This window comes from Haemorhous mexicanus, chromosome 1 (genome assembly GCF_027477595.1).
Source record: "Haemorhous mexicanus isolate bHaeMex1 chromosome 1, bHaeMex1.pri, whole genome shotgun sequence".
Taxonomy (NCBI): Eukaryota; Metazoa; Chordata; class Aves; order Passeriformes; family Fringillidae; genus Haemorhous; species Haemorhous mexicanus.
This window is the reverse complement of record NC_082341.1, coordinates 72752740-72766369: the sequence shown is the minus strand read 5'-3', so window position 1 is coordinate 72766369 and position 13630 is coordinate 72752740. Positions and strand designations below refer to the sequence as shown.

The 13630-nt window shown below is 39.3% G+C and overlaps 1 protein-coding gene across 1 annotated transcript in view; it reads left to right on the top strand.

Annotated features, from left to right (window-relative positions):
* Positions 1 to 13630, top strand: part of PHLPP1 (PH domain and leucine rich repeat protein phosphatase 1) — a 135993-nt gene that overhangs the window by 104359 nt on the left and 18004 nt on the right. The window contains exons 8-10 of the mRNA XM_059854038.1: positions 712 to 772; positions 2649 to 2744; positions 6571 to 6726. Coding sequence (XP_059710021.1) covers positions 712 to 772; positions 2649 to 2744; positions 6571 to 6726 — 313 coding nt within the window. The remainder of the gene's footprint in view (positions 1 to 711; positions 773 to 2648; positions 2745 to 6570; positions 6727 to 13630) is intronic.

Sequence of the window (13630 nt, the reverse complement as noted above, 5' to 3'; positions counted from 1 at the left end):
AGAGTTGCACTTCAGTTGATTTTTCTGTGGGCTTAAATAAATGTCTGTTGGAGTTTTGGGTTTCTTTAAACTTAACACTAAGCACTAGCTACCTGAAACCTTAGGATATGAACTATATTTTGATTGCTTCAATAACATTACTAGCTGTAGTTGTGTTGTAAAAGATCTGTAAGGCTGCCTGCAACTAGGAACTCCACAGGCATGCCAAGGCTTATGTAATGTGTTGACAAATACTCTGGATCTTGCCATGACCTAAAGGACTCTGGTATTCTGTAACTTGCTGTTCCAGAGTGGGGAGGTTCCCTTCCCATGCTTCTATCTCAAGTGACCAGTGAGAAAAAAGTAGAGCAGTTTTGTGTCTGACTCTTCTGGGCAGAGGGCGACGTGGGTGAAATTACAGCTGTTATGACAGAAATGTTAAAAATGAGAATTTGCCATGAAACTTTTAAAATCCTCTACTTTCTCATCCCTGATCAGTTATGCAGTGTCAGTCATAGCAAGTACAATGTAACATAGCAAATGTGCTAAAACATAATAAAGAAACAGAACTCACATGGGGTTCACAAAAGTCCAGATCTTCAGAAATTTTTTAGGTTATTGATGTGGTCTGAAATCTCGGGGTATTAGCTCTTAAAATAGTTCTTATGGAACAGTCATTTAAGTGCAAATCTTTATCACCACTTTTCTTGTTATATGTATTTTTTCCCCTAGAACTTGTTCACCTTGATGTGTATCCAGTTCCTAATTGCCTGGCTTATATGGATGTTTCTAGGTAAGAGTATGTTTTTTCTTGGAGCTCTGAAATATAAATCAAAGAGACTTACGGAACAATGACATTTACTGTCATCTCGCTGAGTGCGAATGGGGGTAGGAATTGGACCTTGGAATAAGAAAAGACTAATTTTCAGAGTTTCTTTCCTGCTGGTCAGTTCTTTCCTGTTTCCTTTTTACAGATTTACTTTTTTTTTTAATTACTGCCCAAATCAAAATTTGAATTTCTTTATAGTTAAAGAGTTTCCATTATTTAAAGATTTCCTGTCTTATGGAGTTAGAACATGATGATTCAAACGCACATCAATCTGAGACTTGTTCAGAAGTAACTTTCTGGATATGTCTGCAGCGTAAGCCCAGCGTAGGTGATGGTTTGATAGTTTACTCATCAGTTTGGCAGCTCCTGCAGCTCCTCGTAGTTCTCTGCAGCCCTGGCTGCTGCAGGGATGTCTGCAGTTGCCATTTGAGCCATTTGAATGCATACATAAATTTCACCTTAATGAGGGAGGTGGAATAAGGGAAGAAATGGAAAAAGGGCGTGTTTTAGTTTGTTTTACAGTTCCAGGAATGAATCAGGAAAACATTTATGCACGTGCCTAATGGCTGTCTTATTTAAGCAATTACTCATCTACATTTAAAGTGATAATCTCATTCATTAAAAAACCTGCATAAAGCGCTCACTCTGTTGAGGGTGATCATAACAATTTGTGAGCTACCTGGGCTAGTGGCCATCAGCTTGGAAGTTTTATCAGCCCTGGGTTACTCACATTGTCATAAATGTAACACACTGGTGTGACTGAATAAGGGATTTGTTGGAAAGTGATCTTTGAAAAGCTGTGTCCTCAATTTATTTGTTAATGAAATTGGTGCAGAATGCATGATTTTGATCACAAAACCCTTTTTGTGCTACATTGTAGTGATGGCATTGTAACTAAATGGGTAGGGTCTCCTTAGCTTTTTGGTTCTCTTGAAACTTGGGAAATCTGTTTGAGATCTGAAAGGAAGCTATCTGAGAAGAGGGGCTGGGTTACCATTACATATTTTGATTGAGTGCTGTTGCAGGAATAAACTAAAGGATATGAGTGCATGATTGATTTATATTCATGCTTCATAAGTGTCCTATTCCTGCACTTCAAGTCTGCAAGTGCCTGACTATTATTTGATGTCCAGTTTGCATCTGTGTATTCTGACTGAAGTAGTCATTATGTGGATGCATTTGCACACAATCTCCTCCATGTATCTTGTGCAGCTGATTTTTGTCTTTAAGGCAGGATGCAGGAGTGCCCCACAGTGCCTATTTGCATGTTTTCCTGCAGGATTTGGAAAACCTTGCCTCCAAGATGTTAGTTTCCAGAAGGGTTAATTCCTGTGAAGATAAATGCAAGAAAAGCAAAACAGTTGGCTTGAAAGATATGTAGAAAAAAAATTTTGCTCAGTTCAGTCAGATAGCAAAAGAATGGTTGAGTGGATTTCAGTGTACTTGAGAGATTGAAGAGCTATTTCAACTGTGTAAGGTGTGAATCTCTTCTGAGGAGCATCTCGGAAATTTTCTTCTCCATGGAGAGATTTCAGCTTTGGTACTGTGATACTCTTAATGCTCCCCTGGTAATTTGGAAGCATTTTTTTTCCCCATTTTCTTAGTGACTGCACATGCAGGGAGGTAACACTGCTGTTAGCTTTCTTGCCCCTTCACTCAGGACCTGACTGTACTGGTAATGCCCTTGCAGAAGGACGGATGATAGAATCTCACAGGCAACATGCTATGTAGCAGATTTGTTTCCTGCAGGTATCTGTATCTCTCTTGAGGCTGTGTTCTTAATAGCCTTTACGTCTCAATTATAATTTAGTTACACCTCTTTGTGTTCTTTAATTCATAGAAATCACCTGGAAAACCTGCCTGAGTGGGTGTGTGACAGCAGGAAACTGGAAGTGTTGGATGTTGGCCACAATCAGATACGTGAGCTGCCTGCCCGGTAAGTCTTGCAGACCAGTTCCACAATGGGGAACAGGATAAACAATTCAAAAATAATTGCTGACTCAGTGTTTAGCTTATTCCAGTGACTGTCAGGGCTGTTTTATCTTTTGTTTGATTTTATTTTTACCTTGTGGGGTGTCGTCATGCCTCAAGCTTCCACCTAGCCTTTCTTCTTTTACTTTCATGCAGAGAAAGTAGTTCCTTTGAACTTTGAAGCTGTTCATGTGGCTGTTCAGGCAGGAAAGCACTTCATTTTTAATACTGAATATTAAATATTTACAGCTATAACTTTACATGACAGTTTAGAAATCCAGCACTTGCAATTTAGTTTCAGTGATGCTTGGGGACTCCAGTTCACAGCCCTGTTTAAGTGAAAAAGGGTTTAAAGAAGGGAAAGCCTCATCAAGTAAGTAAACTCCTGCAAGAAGGACAATTGCCTTTACTACCAGGATGATCTCTTTATCAGAAGTCTAAACTTATAATTGATAAATATAAATGATAAAAAAGAAGTCAGGAGAAAGTAAAATAGGAGTTGAGTTTAAATAATAAGTCTTGCTATTATTTGTTCTAGAGAGAGCTGTCTGTTCCAGGTGAATTATACTGCTTAGGTGGTGATGTTGGGCATTTTTAAATTCCTGCCTTCACTGGAAGAGAGCTGTCATTTTAGCTTGTTCTGTACACTTTGAAAGAGATGTTCCATAAGATGATGATGTATCATGAGCTACTAAATCACAGAATAAGCTGGGTTGGAAGGGACCCACAAGGATCATCAAGTACCAGTATTTTCCTTAAAGAGCTGTACAGCACAAAAAGGCATCAGAAACCAAGAATTATAGTTTTTTCTGGGTCAGGTAGATGTGTAAGATGGTGTAAACTTGTCCATTTTAGTGTCAGAAATGGGAAAAGAATGGATTTCAAAAGTATGGGCAGAAGAGAATGTGAGGGGATTCACCAAGCAAACTAGCAGGCTGTTGTGCATACTATTAACTCCTCTGTTTTTTCATGCACACGCGCACACACACACACACACACACACACACAAAAATTAAGCTTTGCCTATTCAGAATGTGGGGGTGCAAAAGTTCATTTTTCTTTCATTTGCACTTCATAACAGCCAGGACTTCCAAGGCATACCGGATATCTCTGGGAGATTAATGATTAGCTGAAATTAGGTACAGTCAACATCCCACTGTCTCTCCTGCCATCTTATCATTAACCCCAGGAAATAGCTTATCTTTGAAAGTTCTTCTTTGTAGTATATGTCTAGATAGCTTAGCTCCTAATAAGTCAGCTCAGTTTTAGGGTCCTGTTCCATTCAAAAGGCAGGCTTTGCATATCTTAAACTATTGGGGGAATTTGGGTCTGGACTCAAATGCAAATGGCTCAACGTGCTAAAGTATCAGGTAAATTCAAGTACAAACTGTATGAGTGCGTTCAGGTGCTCTGCTCTGTACTTCTTCTTCTACATAGAATAGCATTCAGAAAACCTGTGAAGTGAATCAGCAGGACTCCCCTAGGAAGCTGCTTGTGACACTTAAACACAAATGTTCAAGCCTTGAGTGACCAGCATATTCCTGGTGGGGTGAATATTGCGTCTGATCTGAACAAACTACACTTGATGCTGTATGTTTCCCTCTTGAAACAGAAAAATAGTCCTTGAAGACATAGAGTTGAAGCAGTTGACATAGAAATTTCTGTGCTAGCATTTGTCTCAATTAAGGGAAAATGTCCCCTGGACTGTAATGCAACTGTTTTAGCTTTAAAAGTACTGAAAAATAACAAAAAAGGGTACTTGGTCTTAGCTATGCAAGACAAATTCATAAAAATCATACTGCCAAAGAGAAAGGAAATGCTTCAATTAGGAGTTGCCAAAATGATCTTGTTGCCATCAGTGAATAGATGTTTGGATGTGTTTTTGTTCCTTTTTCTGTTTTTTTTTTAAAAGATCTATCTGTATTCAACATTGTGTTCTCTTGAAGAGTTGTTTAGTAAAGGAGTTGGTAGAATGCTTACACCAGACTGTGTTTTCTGAGAAGATGCTGATGATGAATGATGTGCTTGTCCTTAGAATTTATTGATTTCACAAAAACTTCCAGTGGGAATTGGGCAAGCGGGAAAGCTGCCTGTATGGAAGAGCAGTCCCAGCATCCTGGTTCCCCACCCAGCTTGAGAACTAGGCATCCCAGGCTCATCAGGAGATTGTTTAGTTAAATGCTCTTCAACCTCTTTTCAGCCACCCCAGGTCCCTCAGTGCTTGTCTGACTTAAAAAATAAGAGAAAGGAAATTAAAAAAAAAGAAAAAAAACAACCAAAATCCCCCAAAGATTTACTGAGTTCTTCTGAATGATGAAAAGAGAAAATCTCTAAGGACTTTGGCACAATTTCAGCTTTTAAAAAAAATTTTAAATGGTGCTGCCCCCAACCATCAAAAAAAAAAAAATTCCAAGGCTTTTTTTTTTTTTTTGCTGTCAACCAGTTCTATTTTCTACCCTGATATTTGGTGTTGACAGTATTAGCCAGTCTCAAAAAATAGAATACAAAGGCAAATCCATAACTTGAGAGATTTTCAAGTAAAAATAGAGCAAACCAAAAATGGTTAAATAATGAATACATAATAGATAAGCTTATCACTTTGTGAAGTCTTTTCACCCTGTGTTGAGCCTTCAGGAATGATAGGGCTGGCTGTTGACTTGTATCCATGGCCATAACTCAGACAATCCAGCCAAGTGAGATAACTGTTAACACTGGCATGCAGATACTGAGAGTGACGGTATCTGTCAAGGGGAAAATACTCAACGTGCTTGATTGATGATTTTGGCACAATAATCTCATGACCTGATGCATTGTAGGGAAGAGGGTGGGAGGCTTGTTATGTGTATTTGGGTCATTGTGACAGAGGGAAGATTTTTGCTTTAATGCTGAACAATTCAAGAGTATTGGATTGAAGCAGGTCAGCATGTTGCATGGGCTCTCCAGATTAAACAGTACAGTAGCAGGCATGTAAGACAGATGTAAGACATGTGGCAGATAAAGAATAATCTTTTTTTCTTAATTTGCTGAAAGTGGTTTCTGTTCAAAATTGAGAGTTGCTCTATTTTTGGTTTCTTTGGGTGCATGCCCTCATTCATTTGTTTATCCTGTGAATTTAAGCTGTACTGTTTGATCAGAACAACTACTCTATGTTGCCCTCTTCTCCCTTCCCCTTCTCTCTAGCCCCACAAAAAAATGGAGCAGGGGGTTGGGACTCGAGGTCGTGTATTGGTTGTAAAAAGTTGAGAAAGTAAAGCCGATTAGATAAATTTCATTTGCTGTAGAACTGGAGAAGAGGCTTTATGTAAGTCTGGTATTAACAGAAAAGAAAAATTGTGGGGGTGGGGAATTGCATTGGGTTATGAGTCAGCAGATGATGAGTAGAGCACTATAAAGCTTGTGGGGTGACCAGTGATTTCACCCCCACTTCTGAAGTGCTTGCATTAGCTAGGGGGATCCCACATGTGCACATTTCTGCAGCCTTTGTTAGCAATTACCTCCTTCACTGTCGTGCTTCTATATTCATGTTTTATACAGTGCCATAAAATAACCCTTTGTCACTACTTTCACTCCTGAATCATCTGTGAACCTCCTTCCCTGTCTCTGAAAACCTTTTGAAGAAGTTGGTGTAGAGTGGGAAGACATTCTTGGATCTGTGCGTAATTAATACCACGTCTGCTAATCAGCTGGCTGAATCACTTTCTTGTAATGAGCCATGATACCATATTTAAATTATCAAAGGAACTCTTCAGTTAAAAATTTTCTCATTTTTGGTGTTTTTTATTTCTCTTAAGGTTGTTTTACAACAGTAGCTTGCGGAAGCTGCTGGCGGGACACAACATGTTGGGAAGGCTCCCGGATCGGCTCGAGCGAACACAGGTGGAGGTCCTGGACGTGCAGCACAACCAGCTCCTGGAACTGCCATCTAACCTGCTTTTGAAAGCAGACAGGTAAAATTATAAAGAAACTTGATCCTTTTGATTTGCATGTGATGAACCTTGCTTGGCCTGTTACTTCCTGGTTCAGAGGGTAATCTGAGGTTCCTCTAATTTGAAAGTTGCCAAGCCTTGTGTGGTAAGAACAGATGTCTGCCCAACTCACCAGAGCACATTCTTTTTATTCTGGTTTTGTTTCCTTATATGGTTGCTTCTTTTTTTCCCACCAAGCTCTTGCTGAACACCTACTTCTTGAAATCTAGCTGTAGAGTTAAGCACATGCTATTTTCTACTACATATACAGAAATGGTTTAGTGGCAGTTTCTTTAAATACATATTTCTTAGGCTTGTTTGATGAAGTGTGAAAGCTTTTTTTCCCCCCCTTCAATCAGAGGCTAGAACTTATTTATACCTGTCAAACAAAACAAAATCTATGCATAAGCCGGTCAGAATAATTCAGTTATTCCTCTGTCCCTACTTTTTGTATTTTTTTCTATGCTTTTTAAATGTTTGACACTAATTTAGCTGATGTCACCACTTGATCTGCTTTCTGGATTCTTATTTTTATGCTGCTGTTTCTTTAGTGTTAGAGTCTTCAAGGTTTTGGGGTTTTTTTTTCTGAATATGAACTTATCCTTCAAATGACTGTGGTTGAAATATAGGAGGTTGGTAGCATCATCTGGGAATGGTGGATGGGCTGGCCCCACTTGGTGTCAGCATTCCTTGCACTTCTTCACTTCCACATATAGTCATGGGATTTCTGACTGCTCAATGCATGCATAATTTAACAGACAGTAAGTGAGGTTGTGTGCTGTGGGGGGTTTTATTTCTGATCCTAGCTGTGTCAAAAGGAATGTAAAGTTCCTGGCTTTCTTGAGAGGTGCAGGGGCAAAAGAGGTGGTGATCTCACTGGAAGAGCTCCTTTCCCAATTAAGAGTATTGCAAAACCCCTCCTTTTATACTGTTGTTAATTCTGTCATGAGCATCTGGTTAAATATCCTGGAATTGACTTGGAGAATTAGGTTGATGGTTGAGACGCTTTTTAAATAAACTCTTTAACTGTTGATTGTGTTAACTTGGAAAGAAAAGAAACCTTTAAGTAATTTTCAGTGAGCTTCTGGCGTTTTGAAAGCAATGAGAGAAATCATTTTGCAAAGTTTGTATTAAAAACAGGTTGTAGGTCTGTGATGTAGTGTATCACAATTTTGGCAGAGAGAGAACCTGATTTTTTGGTACTGCAGCTCATCTTTAGGCAGGGTTGGGGTTTTTTGTTTGATTTTTTTGGTTTGTTTTTTGGTTGTTCATTTTTGTTTTGGTTTGTTTGTTTGTTTTTGTGACACCAAAATGAAAAACTACAAAGCTAAAACCAGGACTGGGGATATATTCCCAGAAGTTTACTAGGAACATGCTGAGAAGAGGTAGAATTAAAGAATACTTTGAATAACAGTGTTAAGTGGTTGATTCAGGCTTGGGGAACTTTTTTCCCCTCTGCAGCTTTTGAGAGTAATAGGGCTGGTGTTTTCAAAGTCTTCTACAGGTCTTAACAAAGTCATGCACCCTCACAGGAGATAAACAGGGCTTACCCATTCTGACATCTCATCACCAATGCCGTCTCCCTTGCCTGTGATGATAGTAGAAGTAGATACCCAACCCAGGTTGGCTTGGGTAGTGTTTTCCCTGTTGATCCTTACCCTTTAACTTGGTTTAAGATGGTATGGCTTGTCCATGCTGGTTCTCCTATGACTGCTGCAAAAGTGAGAACTCTGAAGGAAAACAGCAGTCCAGGTTAATATATTAGTGTACAACATCAGAGGTTTATGTTTGGAATTTCCTACACAAAACTTCTTTCCTTTTATTTTCAAATGGTTGCATCCAGCAGCAGCTAAGTGTCAACAGAAATGTGGCTGGAAAGGCATTCAGGAGATGGTTTTGCTTTTAAAAAGGTAAAATGCTTCTCTTCTCCAAGCATTCCCTGGGAAGCACAATCTGTACTGCCAGACGTGCCAAGAGAACTGGTTCTCCTGAGTGGTGTGCCATGGTCTCTACCCAGCGTGTAATATTGGACAAATCACTTTACCTTACAGTACCTTTATCTCTGCATAAAATGCCTTTTACAGCCTTGAAAAGATTTGGGCTTGTTTTGGTTTGTTTTTTTTGAAAGGTACTCGGGTCTGTGCAACTGACAGATGATATCTTGTCTGGATATGAAGCCTCATGCTGTGAATTATAAACGCTTTCTCTTTCTCAATCCTGAATATTTGACAAAGTGGGTGTGAAGTGCCTTGGGCAAACTTCAGCGCAAGCACTGGTGGGCTTTGACATCTAGAAGAACATCTGAGGAAGCAAAGGAAATGGGTGCACTGGTGCACAAAGAGAGAATATCACTTTCACCAAAAAAAAACCCATCCAAACCCCAAATACTGAAATAACTCAGTTGTCTTCATGGAGCAATCTATGAACTTTGATTTTCTGCCTTAATCCTTCAAAAAACAGTGAAAAGGTGTAATTTTTTGCTGAAGAGTATAATTAGGGATATTTATTGGTCTGCTTTTTAATTAATTTTCTATTTTAAACTGTTAGTCAAGGAGAAATTGAGGACTAGCCTATGATAAATCTCTGACCGAGACAGAACTTGGTTCTGTTTATTGCACTGAAAGTATGCACATCTTGATCATGTTAGCAAGGATTTCTCTTGTGGGGTGGGGATTTTCTTGGCAAGATCAGTGCTACAGAGGCAGCCAGATAATCTCTTCATTTCTCATTACCATATGCTGGAAAAACAGAGAATTCATGCAAGTGCTGCAGCTGATGGGGAAAACTCCCAAACTGAGTCCTCAACCTTTTTTTGTGCACCGGTATTCCTGAAGCCTTTCACTTCTATGCTCTGCTGCATCTGTTGTGATGCCTTTTCCACTGTCTGCTTCTTGTACAGACATTTACTGCCTTCCTTGAGCAGCTTGCAGGCAAACTACCATTTAATGGCATGGACACTTTTGCACCAAGTGCTCTCCAGATGAGACGAATGAGTCTTCAAGAAATTTAGCTGGGCACAGAAGAAAAACAGTGGTCAGGGCAGGGTTAAAAATGAGGGGAAGCACAGTGGTAAGTTGGGAATGGTTTGTCTCTTGCCTAAGCTCCTTTCTAGTTAGAATGAATGCTTTCAGTGTCTACCCTTAAAACAGCCATCAGACTTCTTAAAGCATTTGTGTGGTGAAGATTTGTAGCTGTGATGTGCGCAGCTTAAACCTTGGGCTTTGTTTTGCAGTGTCTGGTAGTGGCCAGCTGTGGTGGTTAAGCCAATGTCAGCTATTCAGAGCTTGTCTAGACTCTGTCTGCAGGATTTTTGTTTTCAGCTTTGTTCAGCTGTTCTTACCTCATTTGATTTTCTGTTTGTTTTGAGTTTATTTTATTTGTTTTGGTGGGTTTGGCTTTTGCTGGAGTTCTGGAAGGTGACCCAGTTAAATTTTCTCTCGTTTGGTATTTGCCATTTCCACCAACTGTGGCTGCTTCTTTGTGATGCAAGGATTCATCCTATCCTGGATGCAGGGGAAGTGAGGGAGGAAACCAAGTCAAATGAATGAGTATTTGATGCACATGCTTGTGTTGCAGAAATACTTAGCCACATTTGTCTCTTTGATGCTAGGTTAAGGATTGCAAGCAGGTTCTTTAGAAACTGGGGAAATCCCGGTTTATAAAATAGCTAAAGATAGGTTAGAAAGTAAAAGCTGATGAGAGAAAAGCAGAGAAGTGGTTTTTCTGGCAGTCCATCAACAGGAAGGGGATTCACTTGAGTGTTTCCGTCTTTTAATTTATTTTATTTATTTTTTAAAGAAGAAATACTCTCTTCTGCACAGGCTGGCAGAACAGCTTTGATTTCCCCCCTCCCCTCTTTTTCCCCCCAGACATGCTTAGCTTACAGGATTCTTCCTCACGCACCTGCTACCACATTCATAAATTATTTTAGTCTTAGGCAATCAGAAATTGAGGGCATGTCTCTGCAGAACACTGAAGAAGAAATTGTGTATTTTGATTCCTCTGTACTGATGGAGATTTTGGGGCATAAGCCAAACTGGAGATCTTGATTTCTCTGCATATTCTCTTTTTGCAACTGCAGTGTTCTTTCCAACTCTTATCAGTACTTTCAAGCTAAACACTGTGCTTTTGATTTGTTGCTGCTTCACCAAAGAATGCTGTTGTCTGTGATCCTCTTTTTAGTGTCAAACATTCCTAAGCTTTTTGGAGAATTTACATTTTTTCAATGATGGGTTTGTCTTGCCCAGCAAGGCAAGTTTGTCAAACTGCTTCACAAAATGCTGAGGAATTCAGAGGTGCTGTGTTCTCCCAATTGTCTCTATTCAGCTTTTGTGTGTGCTAGAAGTAGGCATTGGTAGGCAAAATTCAAACCCTTTGCAGCTTTATATAGAAAATATTCTTCCTCTGCTTTTGGAAGTTCAAATTTAGATGGAATCTTCTAGGTATGAATAGGGAATGGATATGACTGCATATTAGGTGGTTTGGGTTGAATTAAATCCATGCCCTTGTTTCTAGCCTATTCTTTTGGGACAGTCCTTTTTCTTATTTTTGTCTTTTGGAGAAGTCCAGCAAGGGACTTAATACCCCAAAAAAACCAAAGGTGACTTATTCCAGCCAGAGATCACTGTTTATGTTATTGTTCCAGAAGAGAATATTCACCTTGTTAAAGCTGAAGAATTCAGACATCTCCCTTCAGACATCCTCATCTGCTATGCTCTTTTAGTACTTGTTAATTCATGCTTTCCTGGCTGTATTGTGCTCTGGTATGTGCACAGGCTGCTGAATCCAGGTCTTTGTAGTGATGCTGTAGTTTTTTCATGAGCTTGTCTTATAGTGTGTGGGTGGAATTGGAAAGGGGAAACAATTAATCTTGGACTGAGCTTTAATACTTGACATTCTGTTTCCATCTGATAAGCAGAATGAGTGGGAAATCTTCAAGGAACGTGCATCAGTTTAAGTCCATGCACAAGAGAGATGGGAACAGTTGTGCCCAAGTAAATCTCTGCTCCTCTGGAGGGCGTTTATAAGATGTGCCTTCTAAGGTAGCAGCTGGCACATTGCACAAGGATGAAGAAATAGGGAAGTGGAAATAACCTGGAGGAGGACTTCTGTGTTAAATCAGTGTGAGGGAAGACCTGACGGGCAACAACACTTTTAGGTTTTGCTGGGCTTTTTTGGTTGTTGGGTTTTTGTTCTAGGGTTTCTTTGGGTTGGTTTTTTTTTTTTTTTTTGGTTTTTGGGGGGGGAAGTTGTTTGTTTTTTTGGGGGTTTTTTGTTTGTTTGTGGTTTTTGTTTTTAACATAAGATTATAATACAGAATTGATAAATTTTTGGTACTAGCAATCTGATGGTTCGTTCTGTTTTCTACGCAAAGAATAGTGTCCCTATTTTATTTTATTTCATTTTTATTTTTAAATCTAGACAATATCTTGAAAGAATTATTATGTCAGAATGTTTTTTGCCATTTTAATGTAACAACTGGTCTAAAAACATGTAAGCAAGTAACACGCTCATTTCCAAAAGCTGATTTAATTCTAATTACGTCATCCGGAGACAGAGATGAGTATGTGACTATTCTGACCCTGCCTGTCACTTGTTTAACGTCAGACATTCTGCTACCACAGGGTTCCTCTTCTAAGTTATTGGCAAGGCTTTTGCTAGTCACCTAAACAATGTTCACAACAAGGCAGTAGCCTGTAGGTTAGGATGATGGGGATTTATTTCCAGTGTCATTGTATTAGTCCCTGGAAGGTTTAGCAAAAGATCAAGGTGAGGGGAATGGTATGTGTGTGCAGAGCATCAACCCTCCTCTCTCCCTTCCCCATTAGAAAATACATGCATCAAAACTTACTTCTGACAGGAACACGCAGATTCCACTCACTTTTATTACCAGTGAGGGAACAAGTTGAAATATCTTGTTACATTTCACCAATGTTGAAAGTTTATTAAAAACAGAAGAATGGTTAATTTTTTCTTTTGAATCTGAAATGGCTCCAGTATAGTACACTGTATTAATTTCAGCTGTATCAGAGGAATGTGCCTTTTCTTAATTGAAGCTTTTAGTTGTACTTTGAGCTAGCAGTTCTTGATCAAACTTCACAGCCATGGGCTATGATCCTCTCTAAATCACCTCTTTGGCTGCTGGTACCTGTTGAACACTTCAGGTTATTCTCATGCAGCTTGCAAGAACAAAACTAAGATACAGGTTCTTCTTCAGAAGAGCATGACCTTTCACAGGGTGTGTTTTGCTGTCACCTCTTATCCCCATGGTTCCTGTGACAACTCACTTTTTCCAGCACCCTTAAACCTAATTGTTTCTTAAGTGTTTCCAGCTTGAGCTGAAGATGACCATTTTGTACTGATAATGGTACAAAAAAACCCTGTGACTTTAATGTTCATCAAAGTGCCTTTAGCTTGTGGAGAGGGAAGACTACCATGCACATTTGATTGAAGTTGCCAAAGTAGTAACTGTCTGTACTTTAGTAATAGCTGTACTTGCTGCTGTTTAATTAAGCACAGGATCTGTTGATGTGGTACACTTCGGTTTAATGATCCAGCCTTGAATGGGCTTAGTATATTTTTAGTTTGTAGCTAAAGGGTGAAATTGAGCATCTTTTTAGAATAAATAAATAAATTAAAAATCCCTTTCAGCTTCTTATTTTCTTCTCTGTACTAATCCTTCCTCTCCTCCCTTCCTCCTCTGGATTTTTAGCACCCTTGTGAATAATGAATGAGCCTGAGGATTAAACTGTTTCTCTGAAGTGGACTCCTCTGTCTGTGTAAAACAGCTAACCTGGTTTCAGTTCTGTGCAGTGCTGAGAGGCTTTTGCTTCTGATGGAAATAGTGAGGTTTTTTTAATCCTTTGGCATTCCACGTGACTCCTGT